The 16,630-nt window shown below is 40.6% G+C and overlaps 1 protein-coding gene across 2 annotated transcripts in view; it reads right to left on the bottom strand.

Annotated features, from left to right (window-relative positions):
- Positions 1-4,065: 4,065 nt before the first annotated feature.
- Positions 4,066-16,630, bottom strand: part of si:ch211-137a8.2 (uncharacterized protein LOC777613 homolog) — a 45,760-nt gene continuing 33,195 nt past the window's right edge. For both annotated transcript variants that reach the window (XM_056373200.1, XM_056373199.1), the window contains exons 10-12: positions 13,561-13,776; positions 10,032-10,087; positions 4,066-6,799 (exon numbers count right to left, since the gene is read on the bottom strand). In XM_056373200.1, the coding sequence (XP_056229175.1) occupies positions 6,613-6,799; positions 10,032-10,087; positions 13,561-13,776 (459 nt within the window). In that variant the 3' untranslated portion in view covers positions 4,066-6,612. The remainder of the gene's footprint in view (positions 6,800-10,031; positions 10,088-13,560; positions 13,777-16,630) is intronic.

Below are 16,630 nucleotides of genomic sequence, written 5' to 3' on the forward strand. Positions count from 1 at the left end.
AGAGCTCCTCATGTCTTACAAACCAAATGAATGATGAATAATGTAATTTAACAAATCATCAAATATCAACATCCAAAACATCTGACATCAGACAGAAATCTGAGTCATGATTCAGTCAAACCTGAATACACAGACGTAAACCTCCATAAATGGGCTTAGAAATCAGAGAACGAGAATGTCTGTGCATTTGATTTAGTTGCATTTGGAGATTTACTGAGTGAAGTTGTGTTGCTTTATGTCTGACCTACATATCCATGGTTTGTACCGACTAAATTCTCTGAACCTTTGGGTGAACTTCTCTAAATCAGGGGGTGAACTACACTGGTAGCTCGCGAGCCACCTGTTGGACACTCCTGATCTAATTACTCTTCAAATCAGGATTGATCATCTCAACAGGTTTAGTGACTGTTCAAACTGAAAACAGCTCTGCATTAAAAAACTGTTTTAGTGAAGTCATGTTGATTCAGATATGATCCGAGTCCAGTTTTAGTAAGAGATCAAAACACTGCACAGTGGTTTATACGACTCTGAGACGGGATATAACTTACTAAAAGTTATCATCACGGCAATCATTTTAGGTATTGTTGGCGTAATCTAACATAATCCACCAGGAATATAATCTCACTCTTGTATTTGACTGGCTGTCCCCACTTGATGACGTCATATTGTAGTCTGGCAGATGTTGCGCTAGGTTCAGATGTTTTGCTGAGTTTCCCCTCTGCGTTGGCGTCTGGACTGAGGCCTCATTCAAATGAAGGCTGGGATTTTTCATGCAGGTCTGTCATCTGTCTAAAATTTGAAGTAAACAGCTAGAAGAACATTATTTGAAAACTTTTAGTCTTTCCCTCAAGCCTCACGACCACGGGGTTAAAAGTCCATGGGCAGATTCCTCGGCTAACATGAAATTATTTGCCATCTAACTGAATTTGAGGCATTTTCTCAGCTGTGGGGAACAATCATGTCTATTCATGTGCCTGGTGGCCCCGGACACACTCATCCTCCCCTTACCGCCATCACATTTCCACGCGCAGATACTGAAAAACTTGCCTTATCCACCCAAACACATACTCTCTATATTGGACAATGCATAGATAAAGTGGAATCCAGCACACTGAAGCAGAACGGACAGTGAAACGAACAGGGAGAGTGAGAACAGATATGTAGTTCTGTGTGTGTGGAGAAATGATGCTGCCACTCACACTAAACAACATGAGCAAGTCTGAGTTTAAACTCTTTAAAGCCGAGTTAAAACTAAACATTTATTAAAACTCTTGGCTTGGTTTGCTGGTAATTTTTAAGACTGATCAATTTAAACTTATTAGATTTTTTAGCAAAAGATTTGATCTTGCAAGAAGAAATTTTTTCCTGTGGGAGGAGAAAACCATGCCCATTGCTCATATTTTAGAATTTAAAGATAAATGAAACTGTTGTTTTTTGTCTTGTTTTGATTCCCAGGAAGGAAGTTTAAAAGATTTCTTCTTTCCTTATTTCTTAATGAGCAGATATCATAATCATCTTTGTCCCAGCTGTGAGCCTGCCAGCGCTCCAAACAGATGGAGTACATTCATTAACTGGATCACCAGCAGACCGTGCACACACACATACACACACATACACACACACACACACACACACACACACGCACACACACACACACACCCACACACACCCACACCCACACACACATACACACACACACACACACATACACACACACACACTGTGAGAACACTCATTGACATAATGCAGTGACTGAAATAATGTATAATAAATGCCTAACCTCAACCTTTACCCTGAACTAAACCTAACTCTAGCCCTTTGAATTTGTGAGGACAAAGTGTCCTCACTCCGTAAGGTTTAAACGAGTCCTCACAAAGATAGAGGTACAAGTACATGCACACACACACACACACACACACACACACACACACACACCTGTTCACAGTCATTGAGAGTGTGGCAAATGTTTAAGGCTACGATATTTTAAAACGGCATTTTAAAATAGAAACAATCTCCATCCATTCACGTACACTGGGCATGTGTTAGCTGGTGTAAACAGGAAGTAGATTGTCTACTCTGCAGTTGATTAGTTGCAAAAAATACTCTGAATGAGGAACAGGGAAGACAGCTGCAGTGTTGAAATGCTGAATTTAACTGATCAGCAGCTGCTAGCAAAGACTACAAGGTCAGTAACACTTTCATTTTTCATGTTGCTTTCACCACTGGTCGTCCAGGCTGATGAGACCCAATCAGGAAGCGACCGTGGGTGTCTATGTCATTGTTTCCAAAGGTCTCAGTTTTCGCCCGTCCAGACTAAAACACAACCCCCGAGTGTTCAAACTAAACCAGGCCCAGCGAGTTTCTGAACGTCTCTGTTTTAGGTGCTCTGGACTAGTGTGGACAGGAGGCGAAAAACGTAGCAGAAGAGATATGTTTTAAAACTAAAATGTAGTTGTGTGGACGGAGCCTAAGTGAACAGACCCCACTCTGTTTCTTTGATCTGATTTAAATCATCATTTTGACGTTATACTGTGTTTTATTAAGAAAAGGTTCTTAGAAAAATTTGTGTTTATATCTGAAATGAAACAGTCATAGCAGAACTGACTTAAGAACTTAAGAATTAAATCTGCATTAGCATCAAAACATTTCAAACAATTCTCAGCCGAGCTTTTACTATTATTGACAGGGACTGATACTCAATCCATTCACAGCAAGGCTGCTTTTATTTTCTCAGCTCCAAATACCTTACAGCAAACAAACCTGCACAAGGTCTCATTCACTATAATAGTTCTTACTTTTAAATTGCAGCTAAAAATGTATCAGTCTGTTACTCTGTTAGAGTTTTATTGAATCTTGGCCCTTTTTTTTTAGTTTTAACCCAAATTTAAAATGTGTGTAAAACCAGGTTAAACTGTTAAACACAGACCTAACCACTGACTCAAATGTCCCCACTTTGCAAAGATGTCCTCCTAAACTTTGAGTCAGTCCTCACAAAGATAGAATTACGAGAGCATACAAACTGTCAACTGTCATTGGTAGTTACAATGAGTTCGTCTGTAGGAAACACACTGACATCTATACATCTCCTGCTGATGATGACAAAGACCCGCGCTGCATGGTTACACACACACACACACACACACACACACACACGGACTGCTTGTCTTGCAGTTAAATCCTCCTAAGTAAGCAGTATCACCAGTGACTCTGCGTTCCACAGACACATGAAGGTAGCATGAGATACAGCACGCAAATCTGCTGTAAGACGATGTAAAAACCTGCCGCCATTCACACACATTCACACACATTCACACACATTCACACTGCTCACTGTATAAAGTCCACCAAGTGACGCCAGGGGTAGATCCATTCTTGCTCATAGCTCTAGTTTAACAGAATTTTCTTGTCTCCATGCACTCATCCTGCAGACAAACACCACATTCAAACTAATATATTCAAAACTAAAATAGAAACAAAAATATATTTACTTGCAGAATTTGGATTCCATCACATTTAAAGTGTCAGAGGAAAGACACTGGTAAAAATGCTCTGTCTTGATGAAGCTTGAAGATTTTGAAGTTTCACCCCAACTGAATGTGTGAAAAAAAAAAAAAAAAGAAGTTTGGTAACATAACACACACACACACACACACACACACACACACACACACACACACACACACACACACACACACACACACACACACACACACACACACACACACACACACACACACACACACCTTTAGCTAGAGGAGAAAAAAAAAATCTGGTTTCAACCCAGATAATCAGCAGATAAGACCAGTGATATAATCTCAGTTCTGCTAAATGTTTAGTGACAATATTTTTCAGGTTCATTACCACAGTTTTGGAAAAATTATGGATGGTTTTAAAAAGACAAATATTAAATTCCAATCTGTGTTGAACTCCATGAGGAAAAGAAATAAAACAAATTAAAAGTCATACATGAAAGAAATAATAAAACTTCAGTCAAATGAGATTATGATGAGCCGTCAATCAATCCCCACTCTGAGACGTCACAAAATGATCTAGAAAGTTCAAATGTTTCATACAATTCATTTTATTTACATCTTCAAACACAGGCAACAACATTCGAATGGATGCAATATCAGTTTTTTTACTAAAGGTGAAACGTTTAGATGGCAGCTGAATTACCAAGTTCCCTTTTCAATTATTTTGTCAAACCTATTAAAGCCTTAAAACATGTCAACATCATCATCGTCAGCATCATCATCATGGGCTGACATATTCCCCTGATAAAGTCAGACATTTGGGTGTTAGTCTCTCATGCAGTTCTGACAAATGACTGAATCAATGAAAAGAGCAGTTGTGATGTAATGTGTTACCCGAAATGCTTCAGTCACTTAAAACACAATAAATCAGGCAGCACCGTCTTTAAGATGTAACATGACATAATTGACAAAGTAAAAAAGTAAAAAACTCAGTCAGAAAGGATCAAACGTCACCTCGCACTTCTTTTTCAGATATACTTTTTCATGTTTTAGCCTCTTTAGTATGTATCAGATACACTTAACATTGTTTTTTTTAAAGCTCACTTACTTTTTAGAGCCTGTGTGACATAAAGTCCATCATCTGCCCATGTCTGCAACAGACTGAACCCTCGTGTGGACAGCTCTGCCTCTGCAAACAGGCAGAAAAGTGTTTGCGTCCGTTCCTTTGCAAAACAACTTGCAGAGACATGAAACTAACCTGCAGATACATCATTTATCATGCGTACGCTTTGATTTTGGTCAAGGTGAAGTTATTGTTCTTTGGAAAAGCAGTGCAGCCTTTCTCAAACACAGCTGCATTTTAAATGGATCACCACGCACCAATAACACAACTCACAAGCAACAGAACAGAAACTGATGGATTATCTCTGCAGAAAGATTCGCGTCTCTGCAACAGGATCTTCATAGAAGTGGAATGTCTGACAGCTGACGAACAAAACCACCTTCATAAATCTGTAGCAGTGATGTTCAGTGTGTATGATTTGTAGTTTGGGACAAAAAGCATGAACAAAAAAAACAACAAACCACAAAAAACAGACAAGAATTTTTTGCACTGTGAATATACAACTTGTTACAAAACACCTTTATGAATTACAAATACAAGTGCTATCATGGTGAGGCGGGACAGTCAGATATCATTTAAATACTTCATCACTTTGACATGAACGGCAGTCAAACAAACCTACACACAGTCATTTTGAGAGAAGTTGTGAAGCAGAAATGTTTTAGATTAGCTTTAGCTACATTAGCACAGATAGCAGTTTAAAGATATAACCCTATGTCATAGCCATCGGACTCTGCTCTGTTCAATTTTTACACAATAATGTGTGATAAATGTCGTCAGGATGTGACTGTTGGCTTCACCTCTCTACAGCGCTACTGCTACGTTTCTACAATTGCATGAAATCAGGAAATAAACAACCCGGCTGCTCCGACATCAGGAGAAGACTTGATCTGATTTCTTGTGTGATATTTATGATTCATCTTCAAAACACACTCAGCCCTCACTTCATGAAACATGTGCTTAAACTGTGATCACTTCCAGCTGCTCTTCTCCGTGCTAACTGACTGTCAGTGTTAGCCTAGCGACTGCTGTAACAACGGGCTCTTATGTCTAACAATTAAAGCTCATCTATGTACGGTGGCCCCGAAAGCTCATATGCAAATAGACAAAACGCAAATACATTCAGAAAACATCTTCATCAGTTTGACAACACGTGCTGCAAATACTCACAACACAACAGAAGTGTTTCCAGGGGGACACTAAAAAGTGATGAACCTGCTTGGACGTGTGGAAACCCGTGTCCCGTGGAAACACTTCTGTTTTGTTGTGTGTATCTGCAGATGGTTCACTGTCAAATTGCTGAAAATTTGTCTGTTCTGTATTTGCTTGTGTTTTGTCTGTTTGCATGTGTTTTCTTAAGCTGCGGTGCTTTGAGCTTTCAGGGCCACCGTACTTTTGTTTCCTTTGTGGCTTTTCTAACCTTTCACATTTAAATTACAACCAACAAAATCAGATTTTAACGCAACATTAGTGTGAACATTTAACCAGCTAATGCTACAATAATGTACTGTAGCATCAGTCTGGTAAAATAAGGCAGTTATGAATGTTTTCACTGACTTTCAGAGGTACATAAAAATATATCACAACATATTACAACTTCCTGTTCACACTCATTCTGCTTCAGTTATGTTAAATAGTTTAAGCAGGGAGCTCTTAGATTTCTCTGCCCTGGGATAACTAACGGCATAACCGAGACTTTTAAAGATAAAGCTGGAAGTGACGGGGACAAGATCCTGGGTGGGGAGCAACATAATAAATTGATCTTATTTGTTAGGATCAAACAAAGCATATGGTTGTATTTCTTGGTGGCATTAGGGATCATAGCCTTGTTTCCAGCTTTCAGGAGTTTAGCCCCCAGTTCCTGTCTGAAACTTCGAACTTTCTGTTTCTGAAACTGTTTGGTTAATTGAAATGAGCACATTTTTTGAGATTGTATGAGCTGTGAACCTCTGTCCAGTAGAGCCTGAGGAAAGTGCTTTGTCCAAACTCTGTCCATGAGAGTCTCTGGGGCGGTCTTCAGGTAGGCGGGGGCCCGTTGACGTATCTCAGCGCCAGGTGAAAGTTACGTGGCATCCTGTTGCTGGATTGGCACGGCGATTCCAGGACGACCCAGATCAGACAGGCCAGCAGGGTCAGAGCTGCAGCCAGGAGGAGGTAGAGATGCAGGGAGGAGGAGGAGGCGGCCCCGTCGCTGGAGGTCACACTGTGAAGGAGGAGGAGGTGTTAGTGTCTGTCTTTGGAGATTAAAATTCTGGCAATGTTAAGACCAACTGTCTTGTCTGTTGCTGAAGCTAGAAAATCTACATCTATCCAGCTCGAGTAACAGCTAACAGCTTTTTCTACAGAATGTCACATGTTCCTCTGCTCTGCACCTGCTTTCAGTCGGGGTGGGTGGATCGATCCACCAAAATATCGATATTGTAGTGGCCCAGGTTCAAATCCAGCTCTCTCTCCTCTCTCTGCTAGCTCTCCTGTCTCTCTCTCACTGTCACTATCACAGTAAAATAATGGCCAAAAAATAGCTTTAAAAAATGAATGCAGTGATGGTTGCATGAAAGAGGAGTACTGCCATCCATGTAGTACTTTTCTTTACAAAGTGATGCATGAATGAATGACGTCACTTTTTGTTCTGCTTCACCTGCTACCACACGCTTCAGTTGGGAATCAAACCCAGGTCTCACAGGCAGCAGGTATAAATTCTACCAGCATTAAAATGACTGATAACCTTTGGCAAATCATTTAGTAGGCATTATAATGTATTAACATTTAGCCTATTGATGATGCATACACATCATGAATTATGACAGTGCTCTCCCCTACATGGAAATACATAAGCCGCTGTTAATAATAAAATACTATTGATATCAGAAATTCTGGCCCTGTGTTCCTTGGTATCAGAGTGGTGGTATCAACCATCCCCTACCTTTTAGGACAACTTCCTGGATATCAAATCCAAATTCCAGATGTTGGAAGCAGTGCTGCTGGTTTTACAACATTTAGTTGATGTGATGACACAACAGTGACATTTCAAAACTGCAGTGTACTTTATTTAGCAGTCAGGACAACCATTCATTCATTCATTCATTCATTCATTCATTCATTAGCCATACTGCTTTTACTTTTAGGGTCACGGTAGGGGCTGGAGCCAATCCCAGCTGACATCGGCAAGGGCAGGGTTCACCCTGGACAGGTCACCAATCCATCACATTGCTGACCCTTCATGCCCCCATTCATGCCTACAGGCAATTTAGAGTCTCCAATTAAATTAACATGCACGTCTTTGGACTGTGGGAGAAAGCTGGAGGAAACCCACAAAGACAACCAATCCTTTTAACCCTTGTGTTGTCTTCGGGTCAAAAATGACCCGCCACTGTGTTTAACAGCAGAGAAAACAACCTAAATGATCTTTTTTCAACTTGAAATTCGATGACTTTTCCTAGAGTGAGCCCAACTTTAGAAAAAGTGAAATATTGCCTTTATTTCTATTTCCATGTAAGCTGTACACCACCAGGGTACAAAGATTGTTGAGTTGAGTTGTGTCCTACTGATTGATCTTAGACAGAACTACAACTTTCTCATGCAGGTGCAGCATCATCTTTCTACGACCCCATACATGACTCAAGTTCAAACAATTTCAGACAAAAAATAAAGATTTCTTGAAAGAATTGTTCACTAATACCTCGACATTCAGAGGCGGGAAAAGTGCTGCAGATGACAGTACCCAGAGTTCTCTCTGTGCTGAAGCCATGAGTGCACGTTTTACTGCTGAACAGCCTAATACTGACTATAACCCGAACCACCAAAGCTGTTCAGGAGGCTGGATCTTTTCCTGATCTACAGGAGGGCCCAGCTGGGGCAAGTAAGAATTGTCAGGTCTGCCCACCAATGAATGACTGTAAAACACATACTGTGTGCTGCACATGTGAGAAATATATCTGCAAGTCCATGCACACACACAGTTGTGTACTGCCCTACATGTGCTAATTAGTTGATTAATTTATGTTGTTCACATTTCTTTTGTATATTTTATATTTAAAATATTGTTTACCACCTCTGCAGTACCTTAAGAAATGATGATATTAACAATAAATCTCTACTTTAGTAAAGAAGATAATTATGACAGCAGTGTTGTAATGAAAACGAGTGGGGGTCCACTGAATAAATGCAGTCTTTCTGCACTGTGAAGAGGGAGAACTCAGATATTCACACAGTTTGTGATTAATGGCAGGTTGTTTCTTCATGCAAACTACATTTGCTGTTAAAAATTCAATTAAGCTTCTTTATTTTAGGGGTTTAGTGAAGGCGGGTCATTTTTGACCCGGGAGGACGAGGGGAGTATACAGAATGTGAAGACAACACAAGGGTTACAAAGAACTTATGGAGAAAATGAATGTCTGTGGAGTATGTAATTAGAAACTAAAAGATGGAGAACACTTTTCTTCAGCATGTGGCAGAAATGGAGAAACACAAACAAACAAATACAAACCCTAAAAGAAGATTATAGTAAAATAAAAGGATTAAACGCTGCAGTGGAACAAATAGAAAAAGACTGTGAGGTGGTCTGACTCCCCGGCAGGGCCCTGATGGATCCTGAACTTGTATCTCATGTTCACTTAACAAGAATATCGATAACAATGTCTGTGCCAAAATCAAAAACAAAAATGGTGTACTGATTTCAGTACTTTCACACTCACTATATTTAAATGTGACTTCCTCTATGGCAACAAAATAAATATATACGTAAATAACGAATTCTGTAGCTTCATAACTGCTCCCAGTTTTCTGTTGGAAGAATCATGTAATTTGGTTTCAGGGAGAATAGAGGAGAGGTTCTGAGACACTTATTTGAGTTTTGTTGAGTTTATATAGCAGTTTCTAATTAAATATAACTGAACTAAAATATGAAAAATCTAAATAATTTAAACATTTTAAGAATTTTCCTTCAGGCAGCTGAAGTTTGGGCAGAAGGGTGTCGACTCTAAAATCCTGGTCCTGGTCAGGGTCCCAAACTGAAACTGAAACTGAAAGTGAAACTCGAGTCCTGGCACAATAAAGAGTTTGTATTATTTTCTACTAATTGATGAAACCAGCTCCAGTTCACTGTGATACCCGTCAACATTAAATCATCAATGACTTGGCTCCACTAAACAGAGAAGATGTGTGATGTGTGTTTTCTATGTTCTTGGTAGAGCAAGTAAATGCCGTGCAGCTCGCAACTCGAACTCAAACACTGCACAGTATTGTTGAATCACACATCTCACTCTTTGTAAGCCACTGAACCTCCGTGCTTTGCCTCAAAGATTTCCCTTTGTGAATATAAAGGACAGTGTTCTGCTTATCTCTGTGGTTTTGTAAATATCTCATAAATTACAGCCGGCCTGTGTCTGTTATCGCTTCATCTGTGTACAGCTTAGTCTGTTTCTGTGTTTTCTCACCTTTGTTCGGAGAGGAGACGCTCGGCTTCTTCACAACAGGACATCTCTTCTTCAGCCTGAAGAACACAGAGCTTCTGTTAATCCTCAGTGGTTTCAGGCAACGTCTCAGAGTTTCACATGGAAAACTTTTCAAGAATAGAATCATCTTAAAAAATATCTGCCTGCACATATAGAGTTTATTCCTCCCCTGGGGGTATTAGTGACACAACTTCTTATTTAAGGTGCTGTTTGTATTATTATCATTTTAATCAACAAATCAAGCAAAAATCTTTTTTTGACATTTTAATTGCTGTGAACAGATGAAATACTCTGGCAGTCTGTATTATGTGCTATGACAATACACCTGCTACAAACAGCATCCATACTTAATTGTTGTTCTCTCAGTCTGGGTTCGTTCTCTAAATCTGGGTTTGTTCTCTTAGTTCCGGGTTTGTTCTCTCAGTCTGGGTTTGTTCTCTCAGTCTGGGTTTGTTCTCTCAGTTCCGGGTTTGTTCTCTCATTTTCGGGTTTGTTCTCTCAGTCCGGGTTTGTTCTCTTAGTTCCAGTTTGTTCTCTCAGTCCGGGTTTGTTCTCTCAGTCCGGGTTTGTTCTCTTAGTTCCAGGTTTGTTCTCTCATTTTCGGGTTTGTTCTCTCAGTTCCAGTTTGTTCTTTCAGTCCCAGTTTGTTCTTTCAGTCCCAGTTTGTTCTTTCAGTCCCAGTTTGTTCTCTCAGTCCCAGTTTGTTCTCTCAGTCCCAGTTTGTTCTCTCAGTCCCAGTTTGTTCTCTCAGTCCCGGTTTGTTCTTTCAGTCCCAGTTTGTTCTCTCAGTCCCGGTTTGTTCTTTCAGTCCCAGTTTGTTCTCTCAGTCCCGGTTTGTTCTTTCAGTCCAGTTTGTTCTTTCAGTCCCAGTTTGTTCTTTCAGTCCCAGTTTGTTCTCTCAGTCCCAGTTTGTTCTCTCAGTCCCAGTTTGTTCTCTCAGTCCCAGTTTGTTCTCTCAGTCCCGGTTTGTTCTTTCAGTCCCAGTTTGTTCTTTCAGTCCCAGTTTGTTCTCTCAGTCCCAGTTTGTTCTCTCAGTCCCGGTTTGTTCTCTCAGTCCCGGTTTGTTCTCTCAATCTAGGTTTGTTCTCTCAGTTCCGGGTTTGTTCTCTCAGTCCCGGTTTGTTCTCTCAATCCCAGTTTGTTCTCTCAATCTAGGTTTGTTCTCTCAGTCTAGGTTTGTATACACTGCTGTAAACCACTGAGGAAAGAAGGAAAGGAGGAAGTCAGGTTGTGTTTCTCTCCTGTTTTTATGGCGACAGTTAAAAGTGCAGCCAGAGCTCGACGCATAAATCAAGACTTTATGGATTCATTCGTCGGCTCGAGGAGCGGCAGACTAGACAGAGGAAGAGGAGAATAAATAGACGCTTTCACCAGTAATGAGAGAGAGGGGGAGAAAATGAAGGCTGAGGCCAATGAAGTCTAATGGAGAGAGAAACGTGGAGCTGGAGAGAGAAAACACAGGACAGTTATTCAGAAATCCATCTCTACAGAAGGTGGATGAATCTGGGAATTCTGTACAGAGGAAAATAAAGATGTATGATCATGACTGCTGATGGAGATTCTGATGAGAGGAGACATCACTCAGTGTGTGTGTGCTGGAACTTTGATGTGTATGAGTATACTTTACATGAGTTGAAGACCTTATGGGGACAAAAATCTGTTTCTAGTCTCACATTTCGGGGACTCACCACCATCTAGAGATAAAAAGTAAATCAATGATAAAAGAACTGAGTGAGCACTAAACACGTTTGTGTGCTTTTCAGTCTGAAAGTGAACATTTGACAGTGTGCACGCATGGGTATGTAGTAGCAGAATCAAATTTGTGTATGAATGAGTGTAACAGATGTTTTGAGTCTGTGAGACAAATCAGTAGGTCTACCTAAACCTGAGTAATCAACTGAGCTTTTCTTGATCATAATTATCAAAAGCTGCTTGCTCTCATATTGGCAGTTTGAGTTGCAGAGCGTAGTGTGTTTGTGTAGACCGCAAGGGCTGAACCAAAATGAGACGGTATAGCCTACGCAGGTTTTTCGTTTGTGTCACCAGCTGTGCCCGCCCTTGCTGTTGCATTGGAAAATCACGGCTCCTGTCGCCTAGCAACCTTGAAAACACATGACTTTTTTTCCCACAAAAAAACTTGAGGTTTAAAGGCCCGTGGTTTTAACAGTTGTACCATTAGCTGTTGAACTGAGCTGAAACCCAATACTTACATTTAACAGTGTAATCCTCAGGCTCTCTGTCAGTGTTGTTTGCTGAGTTATCATTTTCCTTACCGGTGTGCAATGAATCTTGGGATAGGTTGGGCCACAAAAAGACAGATGCATTTTAAGGTGCCCTTGAAATGGGACAGTCTAGTTGCAATCAGTCTTCAGATGCAGCCTCTCAAGGATGCAACCCCTGAACTGGGACACAGCTCAAGTCTGTTGAGTCTGCAGCCATGCTAGCAGCGCTGTGAGCCTGTATGTAAGGACAGCGGTGCTAAATGCTAGCTGGATGAGAAGCTAGCTAAATGCTAATGTCAGTGACAATGCTAACATGCAGATATTTAGCTGGTATAATGTTCAACATGTTCACCATTTTAGTTTAGCATGCTAACATTTGCTAATGATTATTAAACAGATGGGAACACCATTAGTTTTGCAGGTATTTGGTCATAAACCAAAGCACTGGACAAATTAAAAGTTTGACCTGAGGTTCAAATTATTCCGAGGAAAACATGAAGGTTGAAACAATTTCATGACATCCTATGAACCTTAAGGAGGTGCTAGAAGAAAGTAAGAGTCACTAAAATCAGTAGGATTCATTGACAGGAAACATGAATTTAAGTGCAATCCTCCAAATAGTTTAGTTAGTTTTTAAGACAGTGTGAGTCAAATTACTTTAATCCAGTCATCAATACCACTCCTCACCTACTGCACCTCCTCTAACTGCATACAGAACTGATTCCCCTCTTATAAATCTGAGCCTGAACAATCTGGATTGCTGACATTCAGACTGAACAGCACTCACATTTGTTTTGTGCTCAGTCTGTCATTTATGTACATCCATATAAACACTGGTCCCCACAAGGTCAGAGATTTACTTTATGTCTGTTTGTGTCTGAGAGTACGTGAGAATGTCTCAAGAGTCAGGAGGTTTTACACGCATGAACACCCACGCACACGCACACAAAATACTTGTTAGTAGGAGACATGCATTGTTGGTTTGGGTCTTTTCAATGGAGAGTTAAAGTAGTGCTTAAACTGCTGCCAACTGTAATTAGTCGTGGTTCTATTTTGCAAAGTTGTGGCAGTAAAGTCAGGAAGGGACACAAAAACTCCATGATAACGTGACCAGCTGTGTTTGCTGTGTGTACTCAATATTTTTGACAGATGCCATATAGTGTATAGCTTTGAGTTTTTGTTATCAGTTTTTTTATTGATATGCACTGCCAATTTTTCTAACATAAAAAAACCTGGAAAAAAAGAAGGTTTAAACAGTGTGAATGAAGGTGACTTCACCGCACCCCCACCTCTCCATCAGTCTGCACAGCTTTGGAACAGGAAGTCCTCCGCTCTGGAGGGGCAGACCTCTGGACTCCCAGCCACGCCCTCACTCGGCCACCATCGAAGCTTATTGGCTCACCGGCCTGTCTGTCAGGAGTCGAGGACGCCCACTGGTCCCCATTCAACTGTGGCTTCGCCTTTTGGGCCGCTCCTGAGTAGGTGTGGTCGAGCCATGCCAGCCGCTGCACAGAACACAGATCATATAATCTGAAGAGTTCAGTATTCTACATTCAGGTGGTTTATAATGGATCTGCAGAGGATCCAGTCGGTGAATGTTGCTTATTTTTTTGAAGGATTTCAGCATCATGATGTGGAGATTTATCAATTTCATCAAGTTGGAAATTAGATGTCCTGCACCTTTGAGGATTGTGTTTTATGGATGTTTAGTTTATATTGGTTTTTAGCTGGATCGCAACAGCGATGCCAGCACTGTAATTGTGAATATCTGTGACTGACTGACTGAGTGATCTTAGTTACCCAGATAAAGACTGTGCGCTTTGTGAGAGACAAAATAAGAAAGATATTCTGTGTCGCTTCTAACTCAGAGTGATCATTTTACAAGTAAATATAGCTAAAACCACAGAAGAGTTTTTGTCCTAATAGAAGAATAAACTCAACAAATGTCAAAATAAATGAAATAGCTCATTAACTACAATAGAAAATTAAGCACAACAAATTCCATTATAAAAATAAACTAAAATACCTAGAAAAAAAAATAAATGCAACAACATGTTCGGCCCAAGGCGAGACTATTTTTTTTTGCAAAACTCAAACTTGTTGAGGCTGAAACTACTTAATCTTAAAGATAAACAAGCACAAATTCAGTATTCCTTTTCATTGTCAGCTGGCTTACATGAGCTCACCATCCAAATGTCAGATTGTCCTTAAAGTTATAACATGTGGGGTGTCGTGCAGCTTAGTGGTCTAAGCAGGCGCCCCATGTGTAGAGGCTACAGTCCTTGATGCAGTTGGCCCCGGTTTGAGTTCCGCATCGGACGGCCTTTCGCTGCATGTCATTCCCCCTCTCTCTGCCTCCCTGTTTCCTGTCTCTCTCCACTATACGGTCAAATAAAGGCATAAAAAGCCCCAAAAATATACTTAAAAAAAAAAAAAAAAAAAGTTATAACATGTTACTTTTCCACATTACAATGTCTACAAACAACTGGACCTGTGTTCTAAATGTTGTTGATCTGTGTTCTTACATTTTCCCAAATGTTTCCATCAATTCTCAAACCAGAGAAATCTGTGATTTTAATCATGGTAACAGCGTGTTTCATTGGTCGCCTGTTAATGACATCATATCCTCTATGATCATGTGTCAGTGTGTTTGTCTGACAGAAGCTCAACATTGACTTTTATCTACTTTTAAGTCACATACTCTTTTTTTTTTTTTTTTTTTTTTTTTAATCTTGGTGGTTTTAAGCTCTATATTTGAACCAGATGAAGGATTTTAGTCGTCGGACGTCTGGATCTGAAGTTATCAGAGAAACAAGCTGAGGAAATGTTAGACAGCTCAGCTCCCAGCTGCTGGAGACGTCCTGTCCTGTGTCTGCTGAAGAGCGTCGGTGAATCTTTTTAAAGTGAAACTGCTTACTGGGTGTTTCTACTGGTTTGAATCCCCTGGTGTGTTTGTTATGGAGAGGAGGACACCTCTGTGGATAATTCAGCTGCCAGTAAAAACCTGCTGAACGTCTGCTTCATAAGTTATCAGAGAAACAATCAGAACAAAGGTTAGCATCAATCTCAGCTCCAACTCTTCCCTGAGTCTCTGTCCTCCGTACAGCGTCACTCAAACACTGACTTTAAATGTCAAACTGCTTCATTCAGTGTTTTTCATGGTTAGAATCACCAGGTCTGTTTGAGAAAACAATCTCACCACAAGCTCCACCTAGCTGTTCTGGAGCTTTTAAATCATAACAAATGATCTTCAGCTGTAGATTAAGTTTTCCCAGTTGTCATGGAATTAGAACATTAAGGATTTCCCATCCATGTTGGCAATCATGTTCAAAAGATTCAGATCAGCGGCTTAAAATGGCGGTGGGGGATACACACACAACTCTGCAGGCACAACTCTTGAGTCGCAGTCAGAATTCATGCGGCATTCAAGAGATCACCCAGTCACAGATTTAAAGAAGTAGAACCCTGTCACGTCCTGCGGGCAGACAGCGGGGTGGGTGTGCTGACATCATGAATACAATAAATAAAATCAGGTTGAGGAAAAAGAGAAGATGCTGTGAGGTGACACAAGTGAACACACTTTGATGTCTTTGTTGGGATGCTGCAGCCATAATCAGATGCTAATTCAGTTTCACGTGTGTCTCAGTTCATCTCTTCCTGTTGAGCTGTGGGGTTCACCGACAGTGCAACAGTGTGTGGGTGTGTGCGAGACATACCAAAATACAGAGATGGGGGATGGGAAGTGGGGCTGCTGCAGGCTAGAAGAGGATGATACTCAAATTACTTCAAAATTTCTAGGACAATATATGTCCTTCTTTCTGTTTCCCTCTCGATTCATCTTGTTTAGCCTTCTTCATTACCATTTCTCTTCATTTCCATTGCCCTCCTGCAGCTGCTGACATTTCTCCACTCCTGTGTCTCGCCAAAATAAAGCCAAAAAAAAAAGAAACTGATGTACCTGACAACATATAAAGGTGCCACATCCCCCTGGCATCATCAATAAATCAGTAGAGGAGGAGGTGAACTGTTGTAACTGGCTTATAAAACCGACAGCCAGTAACGGAGAACATTTTTAGATAGCTGGTGTATCGGAACATCAATGACTGTGTGTGTGTGTGTCTGACTGTGTGTGTGTGTGTCTGTCTGTGTATGTGAGGGAGAGACAGATGGACAGACCAGGCCTCTGGGCCATGTAGCATCTGGGTCAGAGCAGAACAACAGAGAGAAGAGAGCGAAAATGAATTTAGAAGAAAAACACCACATGGTTTTGTTCTCCTTCAACACATCATTTTGGATGCTGCATTTAAATATCTTAAAACGAGGAGTCAAATGGATCCATCACATGGGAATCCGCACCAC

The sequence above is a fragment of the Seriola aureovittata genome, chromosome 4, assembly GCF_021018895.1.
Source record: "Seriola aureovittata isolate HTS-2021-v1 ecotype China chromosome 4, ASM2101889v1, whole genome shotgun sequence".
NCBI classification, from domain to species: domain Eukaryota; kingdom Metazoa; phylum Chordata; class Actinopteri; order Carangiformes; family Carangidae; genus Seriola; species Seriola aureovittata.